The 24,383-nt window shown below is 56.4% G+C and overlaps 1 protein-coding gene across 1 annotated transcript; it reads right to left on the minus strand.

The window, feature by feature from the left end:
* Positions 1-8: 8 nt before the first annotated feature.
* LOC117649604 lies at positions 9-24,381 on the minus strand (the record flags this gene model as incomplete). Its single annotated transcript, XM_034392498.1, has 25 exons — positions 9-2,698; positions 2,790-3,241; positions 4,267-4,339; positions 4,419-4,687; positions 4,769-5,032; positions 5,116-5,344; positions 5,443-5,573; positions 5,656-5,824; positions 5,918-6,133; positions 6,235-6,393; positions 6,482-7,282; positions 15,798-15,893; positions 15,969-16,122; positions 17,801-17,926; positions 18,131-18,266; positions 18,357-18,416; positions 18,984-19,214; positions 19,735-19,878; positions 19,989-20,105; positions 20,195-20,481; positions 20,605-21,249; positions 21,364-21,671; positions 22,602-22,735; positions 23,989-24,103; positions 24,226-24,381. Coding segments are annotated over 25 exons (6,480 nt in total), but the record flags the coding sequence as incomplete, so codon positions are not given.
* Positions 24,382-24,383: the final 2 nt, after the last annotated feature.

The following is a 24,383-nucleotide window of genomic DNA, read 5'->3' on the forward strand; positions in this document are numbered from 1 at the left end:
ACAGTAAATACTTTCAAAGTGATACTTATTCACTTTATTCTTCTATCTCAATATAATACGTACTTTAAACAAACATTGAAGGGATCTGCATCCAATGTGTGTTCATATTGCATACAGTTTAAGTTAAATTCACAAAGGTTGTCCAATAATGAAAATGCACATTAAACATGTAAATTATACACAAACAAATACAATAATACATACTACAATTTGGAGTCTAACATAAAGCACATTCTTGATGTAATATGTACACAGTTCAAAAGACCAAAAGGTCTTTTGCATAATCACAGTTAAAGCAAAACTAAATTTTTCACCAAGAGCATGTCAGCTCCAGCAAGTAACTTAAAAGGAAAAGAAGAAAAGCCTTTCAGGCATAACAAAAGAAATAAAGCTTCTATCATAATTTAAGTGCATCCTTCTTAAGATAGCGGTGAAAACAAAAACACGCCGATACACACACACATACACACAGACAGACACACACATACATACACACACACACACACACACACCCCAAAAACATGGCAGGTTAACTTTATAGGGCCACCTTAAAGCTACTACAGGAATGTTTGAGTAGCAAGTTTGCACATCCTGAGGTAACATGTTCCTCCGCTTTCACAAATGCTCAACATACATTTGGTCAAAAGCTGTCAGGGCAGCTAGGGTATCATTCATTAAAATTACTGCATACATGAAATGTTATCATTTATAACGTCAACTCGACATAGTGTTTCAAAAAGGAAGATGAAAATGACATTTGCAATGAAACAGCACAGCTATCATATCAGCAATGCGCGGAGGGAATTTTTTGTTTTTATACTATAAAAAAAGGAAGGCCAAAGCATTCACACAACACTCAGTCGTCATTGGAAGTGTCTTCCAATCGCGGCCCACCTGGCTTTGTTACGTAAACACAGAAGCAAAATCTTATGTTGAATATTTAAAAACTGAATTTTAACTATAATATTGTTTTGGTTGGATAGTGGACTTAACAAACAGAGTCAGGAAATGACCCTTTGCTACCATATCACAGGGATACTCCCTCAAAGCAACATTCTTTTACATTCACATAAAAAACAAATCTACTCAGCAATTGCTGCCCATCGTGTGTTACTTCACATTAGGTTACTAAAGAACCAGATCAACATGTCCAAAGAAATTTTTAAAACTCCACTAGGTGGAACTTGAGCATCGGCACACAAACACACCAACACAAATAAAATGTGCTATTGAGTACACACTCATCACACAAACAATCCTTATTAAACCATTACAAGCACTCAATTTCATTTAAAGAGGAGACTAATCAAGGATGTTAAATATCACAATGCTTAGCAACAAATGTCTGCCCACGGCAACTCCAGCAGACTAATACAATATAGTGAATAATAAAACACCAAACAAGTCGCTAACCAGATTAAAGCAACTTGCACTAAAAAGCATTTGTTAACAGAACATAAAATCTTTTGGTTTCCTAGGAAGTCAAAAGATGCAAGTGCTCAGTCAGTCTTAATGGAATTTATAATATTGGTCAACACTGATGCAGAAGTACCATATTCCCTTAAGTAAAATTGATCCATTATTGTGTTGATAAAGTTTTAAAGTTGAACAATAAAATTAAAGTCACTACCAATGAAGACAAACATGGTCCACTTCTTTTCAAATTGATACATTTAAAAGGATAAATCTGTCAAACATGTGACTCAAGTGGTACTTTAAAAACAGCAGACACCAGATTAGGATCAGGGAGGCTGTGAGGGCGATGTACATCACCGGAATGCAAAAGGCTAACTTCAACAAGAATTCCTGCAAGTCTTGATGAACTCAGGTCAGGTGAGGATGTTCTTAATGACTTTTTTTCTTTTGAGCCCACAGATGTATTGTTACTTTCCCATTGATCACTTTGAAGGCGATTATCTAGCCAGTGTATTTTGTCAAAATCTTTGGTACCACCGACAGTATGCCGCCTTTTGATGGATCTTTCTGGCATTCCATTCTTGCGCTTTAGCTTGGTGAGCACTATGGTAGCATTTTGAATGAACATTTTAGTAGTTTCCTTGTCACGAATATTTGTGCTACCACCACAATTACCTCGGGCATTAGCTCTGTTTTCTTGTTGGCGTCTGCGGTTCATATTTGATTCAGTTTTCTCAGTCTTTGTGAGCGAGTCTGAACGTTTCAGTTTAGAATCACTTCTTTCATTTTTATTGAGTGACTCAGACCTCCTTAACTTAACATTCAAGTTAATTTCTGCACGATCATTTTTGTTGAGAGACTCTGAGCGGCGGAGTTTTAAGTTTAAGATACTATCTGATCGGTCAGAGGATTTGTTGAGTGATTCTGAACGTTTTAGTTTAGTTGAAGACTGAAAACAATCAGTCTTTTTTGATGAATCTGAATGTTTTAACTTATCACATTGTGAATTAACAGGTCCACTACAAGGAGCATTAACACTTGCTAAGCTTGTTTTCACAGGTGAACTACTTGTTGTACTGACTGGACCACCTTCAGACCTGCCTATACCAATACTTGGTGGCACACTACCATCTGCTTTCTTCTCAAACACAGTTCTTTCAGTTTCACCAATAAAATTGCAATCAGCCACATTTACAGGAGTAGACCATCGTAGAGGAGAGTATTTAGCTCCTGAACTATCCATGGTCTCCTTGTTGTCAACATTTGTTGAATTGGCAGGTACCTGAAATCAAAAAAATTTAAATCAGTTTACATGAACAAAGCAAGGCTACTAAAGCTATTTTTCTTTTTAACCTAAAAACAAAAATACAAACCGTAGAAGAGCGCAAAATGCGTGAAGCTCGGTGTAAGCTTGGATCCCTGTAGCTGAGGAGAGCAGTGGGGGATACTGTCTGTCCTTGAGCAAGAAGACTAACTGGCACAGATGATGTTTGAGTTCCTCGAGCCTCCAATTCTGTTGCATCAGTATCGGCAAATGGAATATCTTCATCACAGTTTAAGAGGTGCAGGCGCTCTGGGGCAGTCGTAGTCTTGTTTGAGACTGCTTTCACATCACAAGACGCGGGAGCAGCGGTTGTGGTCACTGTATTAGTTGTTGAACTTGACTTAGAGGAACTGGATGTGGCCTCTGAACCACTATTGGAAGCCTTAGAACTGGGTTTTGTATGGACCACTTTAGCTGCTGCTGAAGTAGGCTTGCTTGCTCCCAGGAGGGATTTCATCTTTTGGTCAAAAGTAGAAGTAAGAGTTGCCAAGAGATCCCCACCTAAAACAAACAAAAATGCTAATATAAATTTACAATTTTCACACATTATTCATGTTATTAGAGGTAATGTGGGCCTTTAATCTGGTATCAGCACTTCATCAAAGCTGCAAAGGAGAATTGGTGCATAGATATTCTTCAGGTGTAGCCTATGACAGCACTTGTTATCCACACATTCAAACAATATGCAAGTCTTGGGCAGATTATTAAATAAACTTTTAAGTTTGGTGACATCAAGGAGAATAAATAAAGACAAATAGCTTTCTTTCTCCTCAGTGCAAAAGGTGGTAGTAATAGAGGCAAGCAAGTGTTATATGGTTAGCACAGTAACAAAACAAAAAAATTTGCAGAAGGTTCAGAATGTTTCATGATTTTCATACGTTCATATGCTGCACTTTTGCAACAAAATTAAACCTAACAATTAAGACATTATGGTCTTGTTGAATTGTTTAAAAGGTAATAAATACGAGTTGCTTTGTGACCTTTCAGGCGGAGCATGAACACTTCATGTACAACTCAATTTAGTGACATTAAATACAAAAATAATGGTCTCAAGAGAAACCACCTTGGTTTATCTAAATTTCAGAATCGCTGCAAATGTGCAAGTTATAGCAGTTTCACAAACGAAGCACACTGTTAATAAGCAATCTTGAGGAAGTTTAAGCAGCACACACACTGCTTACCTTCCTACTCTACTTCCTGAGAAAATATGAGTGTCTCGCCAGCCTGGTTTGAGCGTGTAATCTTGTCCGGCCTATAACACAAACCCACCCATGAGAGAAACCTGGCTGGCAGGAACACTTTACCCTCAAGCTGCCTCAAATCAAGAAAGAAACAAATTTCCTGATCTTATTTGGAGGTGCCCTGATTTAAATTTTTCTAAATTTTTAGCCCAGTTTGAATCAGAGTAAAGAACTGAAATAGTAAGTCTGGTGGAAACATGTCACAGATTGGAGATTCTGATTTCCTGGTTCAATCATAAAAGAAAGTGCAAAAAAAAAAAAGAAGACTATCTTTAATATAATTACCTTCATCTGACATGTGACTGTGGGTTCGCTCACAAGCTGGTACTCCCTGGAGAGAGTCTAAAGAGCCTGACCTCTGCAAAAACCAAAACAGAAAAATTAAGAAGTGTAAACAGATTTAATTGTGACATTATAATACAGAAAAAGGAACTTACCGGTTCCTTGCCAGTCTTCATTCTTTTTAGATGTCCATTATTCTGGGCATCTGGTAGAGTGGTTGCTGGGGCAGCTTGAGTGGCCCCTACAAGAGATGACGCTGAGTTAGAAGTGTTGGAAGTAGAAGAAAGACGGGACCCCCATCCAACTCGCCAAGATGATCTTTGAGGTGGAGTGGCACCTCCACTGGCACTGCCACTACTACTTGTACTACTAAGAAGAGACCTAACGGAATCAACTCGAAGTTTTTCTCCACTTAATTTTTTATCTGAAAGGACATGTACAAGTTAAGAACTTAAACTGTAAGGGAAAGCAGTGATATGAACCACATTGCATTTTTGAAACTTACCAGAGGCAGCACTAATAACACTATCTAGTGCGTCATCAGCTTCAAGTTCCTGTTTGGCTTCAAGCCATTGTCTCTCAATTTGTTTTCTTTGCTCATCCCACTGCTGAGAATCTCTATTCTGGCGGTACAAATCTCTTTCCAGCATAGCTTTAGTCTCCTGTTCAAACCGCTTTATTCTTTCCTGGGTGGTCTGAGCCAGATTAGCATAGCTCATGATAGCAACATCATCACTCTGAGGTGACTTATATCGTAATGCTAATGAAGCTGTTGAAAGATTGCAGAATTTATTATAAAATTCTTTTTAAATTACTGTTGACATTTAAAAAATAAACCAGTAAAATGCTTACTTTTAGGTGATGAGGTTGTTATTGTTGGAATAGATGATGCAGGTATGGAGGGAGCAGGTTCATTGCTGCTCCTCACCTCAATGGCAGCCTGGGGCTCTACATGAATGCGCATTGGGTCAGTTAGGGAACATCGTTTATGACTAAGTGAGGTGGTAGGAGGAGGGGAATCAGGATCAGACATAAACCCAGATGAATGATCCTTGTTCTTTGGTCGTTGAATATCAGCCATCTAATAAGTAAACAAAAACAACACACTTGTTTTAGTCCCTGAGTGTTAAGACTGGCTCAAGAAGTTATAGTGATTAAGATATGAATTATGGTGCGCACCAGCTTCTGATCATGTTCACTTTCAGACTTCTTTGTTTTCCCTCTTTGAATTTTGCGATTAGCAGCAGTAATTATTGAAGATACAATATCTCTGGCACTAACATCTTTACTGGGAGATTCAGCCTTCAGCCCTGAAAAAGACAAAAACCAATTAGTTTTGTTTTCTTATACCACTCGACCGTTCAGTTTGCCTTGACATGAAGAGTAGTTTACCTTCCACTTTATGAATATTTCCTAACAATAAACTCTGATTTTGACTTGAAGCACCAACTGTTGCAGCAGCAACTGCTTCTGAACTAGGCAAGTTGAGAGGCGTGTTTGAATCTTCTGAAACGGGCATTGGAAACTCTTCAGAATCATCTTCTGAGAAGAACCAATCGACCTGTGAATAGGGGAATTATATTAGTTGAAGGATGCACACACTTGAAAAGTGAAATATATTGTAAGAATCAAAGGTACCAAGGAGGCAACTTACATTGGATATAAGTGTTTCTACGATGCGGCATTGGCTAGACATATCAGTAACCATAGTCACCATGTTATCATCGCCAGCACGCACTAATGTTGGTCCAAACACAATAGCAAGGTTGCGTGCTTCCATTTTATTTGTATGAGAATGCTCAACAACTCGCTTCAGATGCGAAAGCAGGTACTTAAGTGTCTCATAATGATGCTCTGGTAACTCACGAATCTAATGTTTGATTTTTTAAAACAGAAAAAAAAGCATTACGGTAATCAATTTTCAACACAGGACCATAACTTAAAAAGCTCATCTGACAAACTTGCACTTACAATTTTGCGAATAGCATGGACCCTCTTGAGCGGGCTGTCAATTTTATCAGCTTCAATAAAAGATGGATACAATTCCGTTGTGAACAAAGAGTCAGGCAGGCGACGGAAGAATGACTTGAGCAGGCTTGAGATCACATTCACATCTCCCCACCTGGGATCCTGAGACCACAAACAGAACGTCACATGAACGGCAAATGACAAAGATAAAGACGTGTAGATGTGAGGAAACTAGCTGCGCACTACATACCTGTAGGTTGACGTAGTCGAAGCCCTTGTTGATGGACTCTGTGAGGGAGGTGACGGCGGCCGTGTTGCCGGGCACGCGGTAGATCCCGATCACCTCCAGGCCCCGGGCCTCCACGATGGAGGTGCACAGCTCGACTAGCAGCGGCACCGCCTCGGAGAACGAGGACGGCGGGCAGTCCTCGAGGGGCACGCCGATGGCCACGCCGTCCGCGTGGGGCTGCGCCTGAGGCGCCGTCGGCGAGCTGGGCGAGTTGCCGCCGCCGCCCTGGTGCATCTTGCGGAACTGCTTGGCCACGCGGCCCTTCCACGTCTTGGACTTGGGCGACGGCAGTTGCGGCAGGACCTGCGGCAACGGCACCCCGCCGGGCTGCGGCTGCGGCTGCCCCGGCGTGCTCTGCTTGCGTGCCTTGCTGGCGGGGGGCTGGCCCACGGCCTGGCCCACGGACCCGGACCCCGACGACGTGGCGGCCGGCGCCGTCGGCGACCGGTTGCGCAGCGCCGTCAGCTTCTTGATGCCCTTGTGGGCCACGGTGGGGGACAGGCCCTGGCCGGGGCTCGCTCCGGCGGCCGGCGCCTCCGCGCCGTTGGCGGCGTTGGTGGCGTCGCCCGCCTGGTCCTGCAGCACGCGCACCCATTGCAGCAGGTCGGCGCCCGTGTCCGCCTGCAGCAGCAGCTCCGAGCCGCTGGCCGAGTTGAGGCGCAGCACGTGCTTCTTCTTGGTGTAGTCGGCCGCCACCTCCACCAGGGAGCAGCGCAGGTCGATGTGGTCGCCGGCGGCGTGGCCCTCGGACCCCAGCGGCGTCTGCAACAAACACAGCGGGCGCGTCAGAGAAGCAGCAAGGCAATGGACGCCCGCGGCCCACGCCCTCTTCCCGCGTGGCGTTGCGTCAAACGATCGGCCTCAAAACAACAAAGTCTGCTGCATTTCGCATTGGCGGAAATCCTGGCTAATCCCTTCCCATTGCTCCGCGTGCCGCGCGCCGCTCCACTCCGCATCGCGCAGCCTAATTACGCGCTTCCTGGCCGCGTGGGTCGGACCGCCCGGCACCGCCACGCCCGGCACCGCCACGCCGCCCGTCCAGGACCGGGCGCAGCACCGCACTTTGCACCCCGCGTCTCTCTCTCTCGCACACACACGCACACACACACATGCGGGGCGTGCATTGCAAACGCACGCACGCGGCAGTGCGCATGCAGTGTGCGTGCGCGGTGCGCTCTGTTTGCGTTCAGTTGCGAGACGCGCCGCGCACGCCGCGTCGGTTATGCAAATGAGGCGCTCACACACACACACATAGACGCGCACGCACGGCCGCGAGCAGCACGCAGCGACAACCCTTTTTTTGAGGTCGTTGTTTTCAAGTCAAATATAGGACCCGGCGCGACTCATTGCGTTTTTCGGCCGGCTTGGCCCGTTGGGTTTGGCGCAATCCTCTTCGGGGCGCCGCGTCGAGCTGCGGCAGCGTAGCGCCCGACGGAGCGGGGGTAGGCAGCACCGCGACACGCAGCCGTGCGGCGGGCCGGCCTACCCGGCCACCGCAAGGCGCCCTGGAGCGGACTGGACCGCGGAGCAAACGACACGGACAACGCAGAGAAAGAAGCCCGCTCACTCGGCACTCCACACACGGTGCGGTGAGTCGGACGTGGCCAACAACGCCAGGCATGGCGGATGAACCTGTGTGAACTCGGAGCCCAAATAGGCCCCCGATAACAACGCTCCGGGCGGCACGCGGGGCGGGGCGGGGCGGGTTCGGCCCACCGCGCTGCTGTTTACTGCCTTCCCGGCCGGCCGTCCCGAGACCGGCGACGAGAAGATGCCGCGCACCGCGCATTAGGTCGCAATTGCCCTCACCCGCACCGCGGCCCCGCCGCGCGCCGCGTCCGAACAGAGCTCTCCTCCTCTCTCGCACTCCAGGGGCGCCGCGTCCCGACGCAAGAGAGACAGAGCGCTGTCAGCCAGCAGCGCCTCCTCGCCGCTCATTTTCGGGGCGCGCAGCGCGGACGGCCGCGAGTTCGCACGTCCAGTCCGCCACACTGGCAAACAGGCAGGCCGAAATCAGAGGCCACGCAAGGGCCGCCCATGTCCCTGACAGTGTGTCGCTCGCTCTGTCTCGCTCGCACTCACGGGGCGTCCCGCGGCGGTGCGAGAGAGACAGACGACAGACGGAGCCGCGGCGGCAGATTGAAGGTTGTCATTCCATTCCGCGGAGCCGCGGAGCGCCTCATAACGAGGGCAGGGCGGGCGGCAGGAAGATGGCGAAATGAGATAGACGGGAATCAAGCCCCCCCCCCCTCTTCCCCTTGTTTTATGTTTCAATGACGAGTCGTTCGGGCGAAGGAGCAGCAGGCAGCACCCACCGACGCCAAACCCAGCAAGAGAACCGCGCACTCTTTCGACATAACCGTACGCGTATTACAGTGGCACGCCGACGCTTTCGGACGGAACGGGACGTTGACTCCGAACCAACTGTGACGCCGCCAGGACTTTGGCAGTGTGTGATCACAGGAGATAAACGACACCGCGTTAGTCAAACCGGATTCCTCCTCAGCTTTCCGCTTTCGGGGTCGCCGATCGCCGCGGCGCCGCCGTGCCATAGGCAGCCATAGACAGCCACGGGCAGCCATAGGCGTGGAAAGCGGAGGCGGAAATGACTCGCGGAGTCCCAGAGTCTGCCAGGCCTGCCAGGCCCGCCCGGGCGTCCCAGAACACAGGACCGACCGCGCGGGGCGGGGCGGGGCGGCGCCGCGTGTCTCCTGCTGGAGCCGGAGAAGCTTCCCGCCGCGTCCCTCTGGAGCGCGGCGCGGAACAGAGCAGCGCGACGACGCGGCGGCAGCGTCGCCTTTGTGCTGTGGGAGCCGTCAAGACGGGGTCAGCGCACGCCACGCCACTGCAAGCGCCACGCCGCACGCCACGCGTCCCATGCGAACTCAAACGCCACGCCACGCCGAGCACCTCCATGTCGTCAATGGAGGCGAGGGCGGCGGGAGGAGACGCGGAAAGAAAGAAATCGGCAAACAAGCAGAGGGAAGAAAAGAAACACGACAACCGCTATAGCGCGGAGCGCGGGGCCCAACTAGCACAGCTAGCACTGCTGCATGGCTCCAAAGCACAAGGCAAAACTGTGTATCGACATGGCATACATTTCGTCTTCGTCGGCCGGCTTGCGGCCGGGTGGGAACTGGGAGCCACAACCAGGAACCCCGCGCCGCCCGCAAAAACGGACGGGGCGGGACAGACTTCCAGGCCGCCGTTGAACAAACTTCCAGAGACTCCACAAGTACACCATGTTACGAGGCACGAAAAACAAAAAAAAATCCTGTCGCCCCGGGGCTTCGATCCGCCGTGTTCGGCATCACGTCGACGCACGGCGGCACGGCGGCCGACCAGCCCGCCTGGCAAATTCCTTCCGACTGCTGCAGGGAAAACCACACTTTTTTCCCCTCTCTCTCTCTCCCTCTGCCGCCAATGCCCTCGCGCGCGCACCAATGCTTGTCCGCGGTCGCGACCGCGGTCCGCCGGGCAGCACAGAGGGCTGGGCCGTCCGTCCGTCCGCGTCTCCACCAAGCAGGCCACCTAGACCGCTGATAGCAGCAGCCGCCTAGCGCCCCTGCCGTACAGTGGCGTGGCGTGCGTGACACGCCGCGGGTCAACGCTCCGCCCCGCGCGCTCGCGCCTCACCGTTACTTTGACGCGCCACGCCGCCACGCCGCGCCCTTCACCATATTTGAATGCCGCTTCCCTTATCGACGGTCACAGCGCAAGCAGAGAGAGGGACAGAGAGAGCCCCGGCCGGCCGGCGAGTCAAACAACTAGCGGCAGAGGCAGCGGCAGCCAACGTCCCACCGGCACACCGGGCAAGCCAGCCCAAATAAGTCAGCTGCGCTGTGTTATAACGACGGCTCGCGGCGCTAGCGGCAAACTGACTGCTCATTCCGAACAGGCGGTGGTTTCGTCGCTCTGCACGTCTCTCTCGCACTCCGGGGTGCGGTGCGGGGAGAGCGAACGGCCCCGACACCGACCTCGCGATGCGCGCCTCGCCTCGCCTCTCCATGCACCCGACCTAAATCGCCTGAGGTCGCGGCGGTGCGGCGCGGCGCGGCGCGGCACGGCTTGGAGGCTGCCTGTCGGTCACAAGAGTAATTCCCGTTCCGACGACACCTCGGAGACACGGAGGCGCACAGCGTGGCACAGCGTAGCACGGCCCGGCCCCCGCCACACGGTGATGACGGCCACCCGGCCGCATGGCGCGCCACCGCCAGTGCCATTCTTTGCGGGCGAAAACCGTGAGCCTCGAGGCGCGGCGCCGCGGCGGCAGAGCCACGCCACTGCAACGCCGACGCCGCGGCGGCAGAGCCACGCCACTGCAACGCCGACGCCGCTGCAACGCCACCGTCCGCCTCGCCACGCTGCGCGCTCCGCAGCGCGCGGCGGCAGTCCGATTCCGTCGCTCCACCCCTCTCTCTCGCGCTCCAGCGACGGACCGCGGGAAGTGCGAGAGAGAAGGACGCCGGCGGGATGAGGAGCGCGATGGGATCATCACCTCGAGCGGGAGCGGGGCGGACCAAGGGCGCGCCGTGATCATAATTAATTAACAAGACGGCGGACGCCTCGGTTGCCTTGGCTGCCTTGGCGGACGCCGGCGGCGACGCCAGACGGACGCCCCCGCAGCGGCGCAGCCTCCACGACCGCGACCGCCAAGCCGCGCCGCCGACCTGGCCGCCCCATCGCCGCAAACACGACACCACCACCGCGACGCCACCGTCACCAACAACACCGGCTTGCCAGCCAGCCCGCCGAATTTCGTCAAGGTATCGGATCGGCTTCAGCAGCCCGCCTCGCCTCGCCACCTTTCTCTCTTTGTAGAAACGCGCTGCTTCGCCGGCTTCGCCCCAATGGCGCCCAATGCCCCACCGCAGACCTCGGTGCGCGGCGCGCGCGGCCGCAGTGCAGCGCGGGCCAATCTGGACAAGCTCACAGCCAGCAGACCGGTGCCGAGAGTCGCTCCGTCTCGCTCGCACTCTTGGGGCGCCCAGTGTAGGTGCGAGCGAGACGGAGCGAGACTCTCGGAAGCGGTCGGCAGGCGATGCCATGTGCGATGCGATGCCGTTCGGATATCTCAGCGGGGCGGCTCGCAACACACACACACACACACACACACTTACACGCGCGCGTGGCTAAAGCCCTGCAAGTCGGCGGCGCGGCGCAGCGAGTTACGCGAGGCAAAAGGGGGAGGGGGCGGAAAGGGCGTTCTGCGGGCGTGCCGCGTGCCGCACCGCGCCTCCGTGTTCACTGGCTCGGCTCGGCACTGCTTTGCTCTGCTTTTTCCGGCTCGGCTCGTAGCGCTGGATGTGAAAGTGACCAAACGCTGTGCCGGCTGGCCCGGCCCACCACGCGCCCGGCTTCACGGGGGTGGGCCGCGCGAGGGCGAGGCGGGGCGGGGTGCGGCGGGGCGAGGGCCGAGCGCACCAGAGGACACCGCCACCGCCAACAACGGAGGCGTGGCGCGGCGCGGCGGCTTGTGACGACTCGGAGAGCGGGAAGCGGTTAGGCAACCCTGACGCGACCACCGGCGAGCCGAGCACTCTCTCTCTCTCTCCCTCCCTCCGCACTTCAGCAATCGGGATGTCACGTCAAGTCGCATTAACGACGGCCAGGCCGGCAGGCCGGCAGGCCGCGGGGTGCCTCACCATGCTCGCCATGCTCGCCATCCCGAGAAAGAATGCCGCCGGGGAAAGGTCGGCCGTCGGCCGCAAGGCTTGTTTCCGTCGAGGCGTTTCGTCGCCGAGTCTCTCTCGCACTACCGGGGCGTCCCGTGAGGGAGCGAGAGAGACGAGGCGACGAACCGACTCTCCCGAATCGCTCGGCAGTGGCCGGCCACGCACTGCAGGGTGTCACCGCAGCCCCGCCAAAAAATTACGTCAACCGCGCCAGGCTGCGGACTAGGCTCTCGACGCCGTCTCCCTCGCACCCCTGCGGGCCGTCCCGCGAGTGCGAGAGAGACGGCGGTGGGCGAGCGGGCCGTAAATCAACGACCACTAATTGGCCGATTGATAAGTCAGGACCACAGCCTCGTAAGCGTCGAATGAATCACAGTGAATCGGCAGCGAGACGTTTAGACGTTACCGCCAGCCTTGCCGCCGACACGCCATGTCACGACCGCTTCGGCGCGACCCAGTAATCTACAAAAACGGGGCGGGGACCGAGGCTCAGACCTCACACACACTGCAATGAGCGTCGCCGGGGTCAGGGCCGCCGCGGGCCGGGAATCCGGGGCCACGGCGGGGCCTCGACGGCGTCCTCGGGGATGCCGTCGTTGGGTTGGCGGAAGAAGCCCCGTCAGGATTCAATTCAAGTTGCCGTCGTCGGCGACCACAACGCGACAGCTGAAGACACTGACCCAGGATCCGGTGGAGCCCCACCGCCGCAGCCGGCGCAGGTTGGGCAGGTTGGGCCGGTAGGCCGGCAGGGCGGGCTCTGCGACGAGGTCCAGCGGGCCGTGCAGCGCGGCGCTGGAGCCGACGCGGCGCCGGGACGCCTCGGACATCGCCGGCGCCGGGTTCACGTGCCAGATGAAGAGCCACATGCCGGCGGGGGCCGGGGGCAGGCCTGCACCGCCGCACCACGGCGTCGACACCTCGCCGTCAACACGCCGTCATCCCCCGGGGACGAGGCGCCGCACGCGCTGGGCGTCACGACACAAACACACGGCGCGGCACGCACACACGTACACACACGGGGTCCCTCGCGCGCCAGCGGCCGGTCCGGGCGAGCTTGGAGAACTAACGAACGCCCCGGCCCGAGAGGCACACGGCGCGCCGCGGCCCGGTGGGGCTGGTGGGGCTCCGCAGCGCGCGCCGCGGGTGGAGTGGGAGGCGCGGTGGGGCGCGGCGGGGCGGGGAGCTGCCGTGGGAGCAATGTTTTGGTCGGTTCGACGCGAATTAAACACTTCAACGACACAGGCAGCGCGTCCGTCCGGGGGATCCCGAGGGAGGGGGCCGGGGGGCCGCTGACGACATGCCCTGAAGCAGGCCAAGAGGCAGCACTCGCAAAAACAACGAGCCATCGCTAGTACACTCGCTTCTAGTACTTGAGCAAGAGACCCACATACGGGAAAGACCAACTTCAACTTATGAAACGGGATTTTGCAAAGCGTCATTGTCATTCATTTGCTCGGCCCGCACGATAAGACGCATGACCTGCCACCAGTAGAAAGGGCGGGGCGAACGGGGGACGCCGAGCCAGAGCAAGCCGCAGAGACCAAAGACATGCCCTTTGCAAATGGAGCGGTCCAGCCCGGCCAAAGCGCTCGGCCAGCCCGGCCAAGGCCCGGCCGGGTGACATGGCGTTGACGTTTGGCACTCCACTGGCAGCGCTACATAGAGCGCTCTCGCATATTGGGGCCAACCGGGCCAGCCGCAAGACGGCCTCCCTTGCCCCCCCCCCCCTTTCCCGCGTCAAACTCGAAACGTCAAAACGCCAAAAACCGTTACACATTCGGGTCGCGGGACCGCGGGACCAGGCGGGACGCTGGCGGAAGTGGACGCGGGCACCGACGGGCACCGAGCGAACATCGCGACAAGCCGACCAGCAGACTCATTCCCAGAGTCGTTTCTGTCGCTTTTGCCTCTCTCACACTCGTAGGGCGTCCCGTGTGGACGCGAGAGGGACAGAGCGACGAAAACGACTCTCGGAATCAGTCTGCAGTCAGCCGCGTCCCGTTTTGCTCTGCAAAGGCAAGCGGCGCGCGACGTCTGCAGGCAGAGGCACAGCAAGGCGCGGGATGACTCGCCGATTCACATTCACATTCAAAAGGGGAGAGAAGTCGGGCGGCACCAATTCCAGCGCGGGGCCAAGCAAGCGACAACGACAGCGGACAACGCGACAGGCGGGCCCGAGAGACAGGCCGAGAGACAGGCCCCTCGGCAAAGCCAAATCGAAACGGCGCTTTTTCTCGCCAAATCCTGGAAGCCTTTGCCGGTGGGTCCCGAACACTGCTTTCGTCCCTCTGTCGTCTGTCTCTCTCGCACTCGCGGGGCGTACCGTGAGGTGCGAGAGCGACAAAGCGCTGTTCGGAGGGGGCCCCGTCGTCGCGGGGCGTCGCGACTTGGCCCCGTCCCATCCCATCGTCGCGGCGCGACGGCGCGACCCAGAGGTAATGACTTGATTCTCCAGGGCGGGAGTGCCCCCCTCCCCCGTCGGTCGCTCTCCGCACCCGACTGCAGCGGCACTGCTCCCATTTAAAAGGGAAAGTCCACAACGCCTTTCGGAAACACGGAGCACTCCGCGCACAGCGCGCGCCACGCCTCGGCCACGCCCACACCGCGCACGGCGCACCGCACACCGCACTCGCGGCATCGGTGGCGTGGGGCGGCGCGGGTGGCGTGCTTGACGCGTGCGAGGGACGCGGCCAGCCAGGGGCCAGCCGCCCGGCACACTGTCGGACAGTCGGACAGGCAGCCAGGCAGGCCCCCCGTCAACACCGGCCGGCCGGCCGGCGGCACTTCCGCGGAAAACTTATCAATATTCCGCGGCTGCGGAAACGCCGCGCGCCGCGCCGCTCATGCCAAGCACGAGGCTCTACGACGTGCAGCTCGCTTCCTCAGTCGCTGCAGGTCACTGCAGACTGGACGGGCCCGGCCCCGGGAGGGCGCCGCGACCCCGGTCAAGATCCGAATCGGCGGAGGAAACGACAGAAAACAGAGATTACGTGCACCGCGCCACCGCCGCCGCCGTTGCGTGCCGCGGTCCGCCGCCGGGCCGCCGTCCGCACAACACCATGCAACGGGTCGCCGCCGAGGTGTGAGGCGAGGCAAGGCGGCCACCGCAAAGAAGCCGCAAATCGCCGGAAACCCGCGGCGTGGCGGGGCGTGGTGGACTCCGCGGACGGCGCCTGGGCTGGGCGGCCCTGGGAACGGGAGGAACGGGGTGGCGGCGCGGCGGTGGCGCGCAGCATCACGTCGCCGCATCTTTCTGGGCAAAAGCGGGCAAAAGCACGCAAAGCGAATGCGCAGGCCGGGACGGAAACCAGTTCAACACAATGGCCCCTCGTCGGCACGCCGTCGGCCTGCCGCTCACCCCTTCCCCCGCTCTCCTACGAGATGCAACCCAAGCCGACCCGACCCGACCCGAACCATCCGCTGGGAGCGTATTAGCTAACACGGCGCCCTGGCCGCCCTGGCCGCCCTGGCGGTAAGGCGGTACCGCCGGCGTGGTGCGTCAGCCCCAGCCGATCCCCGCGCTGTTTTCGTCGTCGCCGATGCCGCGGTGAAGCTCACGCTCGCCGCGTCGATGCGACGGATGCTTCCCTTCCTCCACTTACCTCAGAGTGCGGGGCGTGCGCGCGCTCCTTGTAGAGGCACAGCATGGGGCCGCGGACCACGGCCCACACCTGCTTCCAGGACCGGTCGGGGGCGCGCTGCAACACCGGGGACAGGGTGACAAACGCAGGCCTGGTAAAACGACCACGATGCCACTAGAAGGCTTCACTCACCTTGCCGTCGATGAGGGTGATTTTGCAGTGCAGCCAGCCCTCGCGGTCGCGGTGCAGCGGCGCCTGCTGCTCGACGTTCTCCTTGTTGTTGGCGGACGTCCTCGGCGAGGACCTCGGCGACGTGCTGGCGGGGACGACGGCCCTCGACGCCGAGCTGCAACACGGCGGCACGCGTCAGCACGCGAGGTCTGCGACGTCGGCGGAAGGACACCACCAGCCAAGGAGCCACCGCCCCGCCCGGCCCGCCGTGCCCCCGGCCTGGAGAGCGCCGCGCTGGCACCGGCCCATCGAATGCCTGAGGCACGAGCCTGAGGCATGAGCCTGAGGCACGAGCCTGAGGCATGAGCCTGAGGCATGAGCCTGAGGCGCGGACGGGACGCGGCCGCCGTGTCGTCGACGCCAACCCTGCCCCTCCCCCCGTCCCTGTCCAGCCCATGACCAATTAGAGACGAGGCGGTGCGAGGCGGTGCGGGCCGGTGCGTAGTCCTTACCGGCCTTAAGGCCATGCCGTGCCGTCCGCGACGCGGCACGCGCCACGCGACGTGGTTAGCATGCGGCCACCATCGCGCGGCGCGGCGCGGCCCGGCGGGGCGGACCCAAAGGCCGCAAGTCCGGTGCCAAGCAGCCGTCGCTATTTTTAAACGCCCACAATAATTGCCGCCGGCAACCGTTCGATACTCCCACTGACTAAAGCTTAACAAACAACAATCAAAGACAGCAACAAAAACAAAACAAACGAAAACGAAACCCGGTTGCATTCCTGCGGTGGCGAGCGGCCTTATCGCCCGCATCCCCTGCACCGTAAGGCCCTACCGCAGCGTAGCGCAGCGCCCATCGTGCCCCTCGAGGCGAGCGACGAGCGCCCCGCACGCAGGCACGCACGCGGTGGTGAAACTGGTGAAACTCTAGGCAGGCCACCGACGCGTGCCGCGTGCCACCGCCAGCATCGTGCAGAGCGCGGCAGCGCAGCGCATGTGCAGCGTGCTCGCGGCAGGACAGGCGCGGCGTGGCGTGGCACGGCGTGGCGCGCCCAGGGTAGTGCATCTCGCACTGCACCACCAGCACGGCAGCACGCAGCCCGCGGGGCACGAAGCGCGCGCGTGCGTCCAGGCACGCCGCGCCGCGCTGCACCATGCCACGCCAGCCGTCTTCACTGCAGCAGAACCATTGCATCACGGCGCGGCCCTCCACACTCCTCTCCTTTGTTGCCGGTGCAGGGCAGTGCAGGGTGCATCGCTAAACTAGTTTTTCTTTGCGTACACACACGAGTTCCGTCTCTACCCCGCACTCCGCACTCCGCGCCGAGGAGTAGAGACCAAGCAAACCAGGGCAGATTCCTCCGAGTCAATTACTTCCCAAAGCGACCAGCTTGCCAAACTTGCCTGCACACAACAGGCACAGCATTCTCCATGGTTAATTAATTAAATGATTAGTTTACAAGGTCTTTCCCCGATAAAATTTTTAAAAAAATACGGCATTCCATATTGGCCAGTGCAATCAAAACATGTTAATTCCAAAATTAGATCATCAAAAGATACTTCACAAATGTATAGTTCAAATTACACACGGGTTATTTAGATCACAACATGCACTTAGTGTAGAAAAATTAGTTGGAGGCCGATTACTGCTCTGGACTGAGACATGGTGCGTTAGTAATGTTTCCTCTAATGTGGCAGCAGAACCTACAAATCTAAAATTGGAGTGACACAAAGCCTTTGCATTATTGTTGAATGAGTTCAGAAATAGTGAACGCAGACTCAAAGCTGGATGCTGTTAATCGAGATATTTTAAATTGTCATGGACATGCAGGTAGCGAGCACTAAGTGTCTCACCCCTGTTGCTGACTGATGGCATGGCCTGTGGCATGGCCTGTGGCCGCTGCTGCTGCATCTTCAAAGAGGCGCTTGAGGCGTTGAATGTCATCAGGAAATAAAGGCGGACGCCATTTCCGATTAAGTCTGCAATTTCCCAGTTACGTACTTCAAATATCTAGTAATGACACGTATTTCAACCTTCAGGGGGCAACAGCACAGTGGGGAATACAGCACACACTTATGCTACTGGCAGACTGACACCATGGAATACAAACAGTTCTACGACCAGGTCAACATAAGGCTGCAAGCATCGAGCCCTTGCCTGTCGGCTAATCTAATAATTCCTACCTTCTCTGAGCGACGTTTGCTGGACAAGCTGAAGTTGGTTCTGTATCACTAAGTTCTAGATCACTGTCAACGTGCATCCGATCGTTCCATGTGGCTTTGAGATAAGAAACACGTCTTGTAGAGCGGTCTTCATCAACTAAACAGAAAATACACAGCAATATGAATGTAGTTATTTGTGAGCCAACAGAGTAAATTCAAAACAATCTTTAAAAGGTATATATAATACCTGTTGCAGGATCTTTCTGTCTTCTCACAACAGCCGAAGTATCTATTGTTCTAGGAGAACCTGCAAAATAAAAACGAGCAATATTTTAAACCTTGAATAAAAATATTTAATGAAACAGTCAAACCTGTAGAAGTTTGAAGATGGATGGTAACAATGAAAAGTCATGATTTGTTAAGTGGGAAAGGGCATGCCAATTAAGTTAACAGCAAGGATTGGTATGTGTCATTTTAGAGAATAAAGATCATGATTGCATCAGATATAGAACACACACTGGAAGAGAGGAACAAACAAAAGCAAATAAACACTGAGGGTTAGTACTTGTCAAGAACAATATAGCTTGTACTGGTTTAAACTCAAAACCCCAATGCACAACACTTATTAATAATTATCTTTTCTTTGGAAACTGGTTATAATGCAAAAAATAAAAATTGATACTGATTTAAACCAAGGACTAGTTGACAGACAAGCAAATGCAGGAAAGTCCTGTAAGATATGTTAAACATATTCCATTAGTCACCTCATAAAACATACACCAACCATTACCAACCACAACTCTACAGCACATGTGACACACATTCCCAAGCTTCTCATACATACTGCCACAACCCGAACATGAATTATGCTAACCTTTAAGACCTTGCACAAGTCCCTCAGGATCTCCGATGCTATTTCGCTGAGGGTATGAAGCAGGGCGTAGGGGGTTGGCAATAGACAATTGGTTTGGACGAATAGGAGGGGATGATGGAAGAGAGCAGGATGGATCGGGAGCGAGTATTTTGGGGGCTGGAGATGGCAAAACATCACAGCCTTCTCTCTCATCCTCCAGGACAGTGGATATCACTGCCTGACGTTTGCGATCTTAATGTAATGAAAGCAATGAAAGAAAAGAGAAACGGAAATTAAAACAAAAAGGAAACTGGAAACATTTACTGCAGTAAAGAAAATATGTGATATGTATGAGTAAAGATTTTCAGAGGAGTGCAGCATCAAAATGATAAGTGCCTTCATAAGCAAGCTTTACTATGTAAACAGCTTATGACTTCATAGAAAAGAAAAGGAAAAATTACGATGAGAACTGATTGCACTCTTAATTTAAACACCCTATTCACCAAAATTCTACACAAGTGAAACTAAAACAAAACCAATCAAACCAAAAACATTTTTTTGTGCAAAGCAAATGGCTAATGACGAAGCATTCGACAATTTCTATTTACATGAGCAGAAATGCGTGGCTCAAATCACAAAACTACTAGCAAAATAGAAATGCTATTAATTATTTAAAAAAAATTAACTGATCAAAATTTTAGAAAAATTTCAGTGAAAAACAAACAAACAGGTAAACTGCAAACCTTAAGGATCAAATGATTTGAACAAATACCTGAGCTGATTGCACTGTGGTAAGTGTCCTGCCGTACAGTCTTGGTTCTTTGGTCACGATGACTGGGATCTGCAGAACGAGATCGAATGCGCATCTTCAAAGAGCTTGATTGGGGACGGGGTTCTGGTCCATAATATAAGTCCTCTGGAAACAAGAAATGTGAACATGTGTAAGTAAACATGAAAAAAGAAAAAGATCGTTTTAAATATAGGCTTTAAGCCAACAAAAGGAGCTGCACAAGTCAAGAGTATTACCAGGAGCAGGTTTGTAATCAGGAGGCGGATCACAGTGAAGTTTTGAGCTGCCAATGGGTATGGATCTGTTGCCAGACACAGCACTAGGAGGTACATTGGATGACAATGGACTTCCAGCTAAAAGAAATAAAACATGATGTTAAAATGGTAAATGCGCATACATGAAACATAAAAACTCTTTAAAGAGGATTGTACGGTGCCCGTACCTTTCTCAAGCTTCCTTGCATTTGAGTTATCTTGTAAACTCCGAGATTCATATTCTCGCTTTCGCACAGCGACTTCCGGGACCCCTTTCTTCGATGACAACCGGGCCAATTCACTGCGGTAGAAACTAGTCCGGTCCGTGCTGTCTTCCTCTTCACCTGCCTCAAACTGGCGTGCCCTTCTGGACACCAGGTGGATCACAGGCAAATGTGGTTGGTTTTCCTCTGCACCGCGTGACGAACAAGATGATGGCAGGGACGTGGAGTCTCCATTCATCACAGTGTCCTCACTGGAAAATTTGAACAAATTATTTCACTCTACATTTTTACAAAGAGGAGGTGACATGAATGTATCAGGGTTGGTGATTTCCTCAGTGATCAACAAGACATTATCTATTTGCTAGAGTACGTACCTTCCGGTCGAAGAAACGGAGGCTTGGTTTTCTTGAATCCTGCTCAGCGTGCTGAAGTAGCTCTTGTTGGCCCTGGCCTGCGCGTTGGCAGCCGACGACGCCGCCGCCGCCCCGACCGGGCCGCCGGCCACGAAGTTCGGCGCCGTGCCCCTGCCGGGCCCGGACTCCAGGTCCTCGTCGGGGGCCTCCTTGTCCCTGTCCTTGTCTTTCTCGCCGGGGCTCAGCGGCGGCCACACTGGCTTCTGCAGCTTCTGGGGGCGCGCGTAGAACTCGCGGGCGATCACCCCCTTGGGCTGCAGCTGCTGGAGAGGCAGCGACTGGTCCACGAGCGGCCAGATGGGCTGCGCGGGCCGGCGCAGGAACTCCTCCTTCTGCTCGGTGCTGCGCCGGATCCTCGACAAGATGACGGAGTCGTCGCTGCTGCACCCGTCCTGCAGCGTGGACGTCGAGTCCATGGACAGCAGGCTGTCCTTGGAGCTGGCCGCGGTGCCGGAGCCGGCGGTGGCGGACCCCGCGGCGGGCAGGGACGACGACGACTCCCTGCGACTGCTGTCCGCGCTGGGCGCGCCGCTGGAGCCCACGCCGCCGGGAAGGCTGCCGGGGAGGCTGCCGCTGCTGCCGCCGTCCAGCATGCCGGCGTCGAGGCTCAGTCGGCAGTGCGCGGGCAGCGACTCCCACGCCGCGCCCCCCGCCACCCTGGCCGACGACAACGACGTCACCAGGGAGGCGGCCACGGGGGCCGCGCCGCCCATCATGAACTGCGTGCGCGCGTTGGCCGTCTGCTCCCGGCGCTGGGCCGCGCTGGCGCTCTCGCTGGACCGTCGCGCCCCGCCCACCGAGTCGTACACGGGGTCAGCCGCCCCGGCCGGCCCGCTCGGCAGGGCAGGGGGCGGCCAGCCGCTGGGGAAGTCCGCGGCGCCGGACGCGCCCGACACGCCGGACACGGGCCGCGAGTTGAGCGGGCTGCCCTGGCGCTGGTCGCGGTGGTCGCGGTCCCGGACGTCGGGGGACCGCATCCTCTGGGGCCGCTGGTTCGTCTCCGGGTTGTGCGCCGTCTCGCCGAAGTACTGCCGGAAGGAAGACGGAGAGCAAGTCAGTGACACAGTTCGGCAACAAGCAACGGGACGCGACGGACGCCTGGCTGCGCCCCCCGGGGCAAAGCACAGCGCGCAGCGCACAGCGCGCGGCAAAGGCCAGCACCGCCAGCACCAGCAAGGAGCGGACGAGTCGGGACTCCTTTCCGTTTCGCCGGGGACGTACCGCGTACACTACACGGGTACAGTCCCGTCGGAAACGAAAACACTAAACACTCACACACCGCTGCGAACATCACACATGGGCGGCACCTGCACGCCCGCGCGCCCTCGCCTCGCACTTAAAGCAGCACATATCTGCGGCGTGCGTCGAACCTCGCCGTCGTCTCCCCCGGCGCCGCGTCGTCGTCGTCGCGCTCCGTCCTGTCCTGTCCGCAGCTTGCCACGGCCGGCCTGGGCCCGGGCCACGCGGCGATAGCGGAGATCAAAACAGAGCCTCCTCAATAGCACGGCGCGCGCGGTACAGTCGCGGCAGGAACGCGCGGCCGGGGCGCCGCGCTGCTGGCCATGCCGGCTATGCTAGCGGCGACGTGCTCCCGACGCGCAGCGCGCACTGCTGCCGCGGACTGTACCGAGAGCGCGACGCAAAGGCGCGACGGCATTGGGCCGCGAGGCGCTGCGCGAAGTGTCGCCGAACGCCGCGCGAGATAAAATGCACGACGGCGTCCTCGCGTCCGGCCGCGCCGCCGGGCCGCCTTCGTTCGGCGTGTTCAGCGTCTGCCAAATGACGGCGACGGCCTCGCGCGCAGCGCGCAGCCCCGCCACCGCGCCGCCGGCCGGCCGGCTGCCCAAACTTTCCACCACGACGCGCCCGCCCCTCCGCCCCGGCCCATTTCCTGACGCCGACTTTGACACCCCCGTTCAAATCAGGACATCAGTGTCCGCGGTGTCCGCTTTCCTCACCTGCTGCAGTAGGTCCTCCTCCTTGGGCACGACGAGCAGGTGCAGGAACGGCCCCGAGTTCTGGATCAGCTGCACCACCTGGGCGTACGACTTGCCGCCGATCGTCTCGCCGTTGACGCTCACCACGCGGTCACCTGCGGGACATGGAGGAGGGTCATTAGTGCACTGTCTCTGTCGCTCTCGCGAGCACTCCGCTGGGGCGCGAGAGAGACAGAGCGACGACACCGCCAGCGGGACGGCGATGGCACACGCAGTGCGAAGCGTAGTATAGCGCGTGCGGACCAACACGTTCAAGATAGCCGCGGAGGCAGGAGGCCGTAACACACACACACACGCACCGCACACTAGGCACGCGCCGAGCCACGCCGCTAGCACGTGGACGCGCCGACGCGCCGATGACGCGTCCACCTGTCAAATAGACAAACAACGAGCCGGAGTGACGTCACGCTCGGCCGACCCGGCCGAACTCGAACTCGAACTCGCCGCCGAAACGACACTTGGGTTTTCTGTTTCGGATTGTGGGAAGAGTGGTGCGCGGGGCGTTGATGGTCATGATGATGGTCGGGTTGCCAGGGCAGGGGAAAGGCCGCCTCTGACGAGCCGCATGGAAAACAAAGGACCATACTGTCCTGCAAGGCGAGTCGAGTGGACGCGACGGACCGACGGACCCCCCCCAAAAAAATGATATAAAAAAGGATGCGGTGCGGGGATAAGAAAAATACGAGTGGCAACAACGACCACAAAACAAAACAGGACGTACGCGGGGAGAACGAGGCAGGGTCGTCGCACTTTGTCCGTGCAAAAAAAGAGGAAGAACAGGTACAGCGAAGGGAAAAGTGCGAAAGGGGAGAAGGGGGGGGGGGGGGAGCCGAGTCCTGGGCGAAAGACGAGCAAAGGCAACAACCCACTGCCCTATTTGAGTGCGGGAGGGAACCTCGCTTCGCTTCGCTCCGTCTCACTCTGTCCAACGGCGCGGCCAGAGGGGACAGATAGAGAGAGAGAGAGCGAGAGAGGTCGAGCGCGGCGCATTTCTATTCAATTCGCCGGCTGCAAGGAATGGCCCAAGGCACGGGGGAGGGGGAAGGGAGGGGGAAGGGACATTCGAACTCGTCACGAGACCGGAAAAGGGCCGCGTCCCGGACGCGCCGCGTGCCGTTGGCTTGCCGTTGGCTTGACGCGCAGGTGCCCCCGTCGGCCCCCGGCAGACCAGCAGGCCGGACAGCGCTTCGTCGCCCTGTCTCTGTCGCCGCCCCACGGCACGCCCTGCGAGTCCGAGGGAGACAGAGCGAATCCGCCTGCAGGTCAGCACAATGCGAGACAGGAAGGGGAGACGAGGGGCCTCGCGAGGGGCGGGGACAGAAAAGGCAAAAGGGAACGCTCTACTCACCCTGACACAGTCCTGCGAGGTGCGCGGGGCTGCTCTCCCTGACCAGGCGCACGAAGATGGTGTCCATGGGCTCGTCGACGGCGACATGGTGCATACGCCGGTCTCCGCCCAAGATCTGCAGACAAGGAACACGGCCGGGTCGTTAGCGAGGGCGAAGGCAGCCTTTGCGGGTGCACAGTGTGCACACACGACACTGACGCGGCGGACGCGGCAGCGCTCGAACAACGCACTACGTACCGTGTAGGATTCCGGCGGGTACACGATGAAGTGCCTGAGCGTGAAGCCGAAGTCCTGGTTCTCCTGCCGCCGCAGCACTAGTGAGCGCGGTCCTCGTGACGTCGATGTCGGGCCAGAGGCCGTCCCCGGCCCCGCCGCCCTGCCGCCCCCCGACCCCG

This window comes from Thrips palmi, unplaced genomic scaffold (assembly GCF_012932325.1).
Source record: "Thrips palmi isolate BJ-2018 unplaced genomic scaffold, TpBJ-2018v1 HiC_scaffold_4, whole genome shotgun sequence".
Classification (NCBI taxonomy): Eukaryota; Metazoa; Arthropoda; class Insecta; order Thysanoptera; family Thripidae; genus Thrips; species Thrips palmi.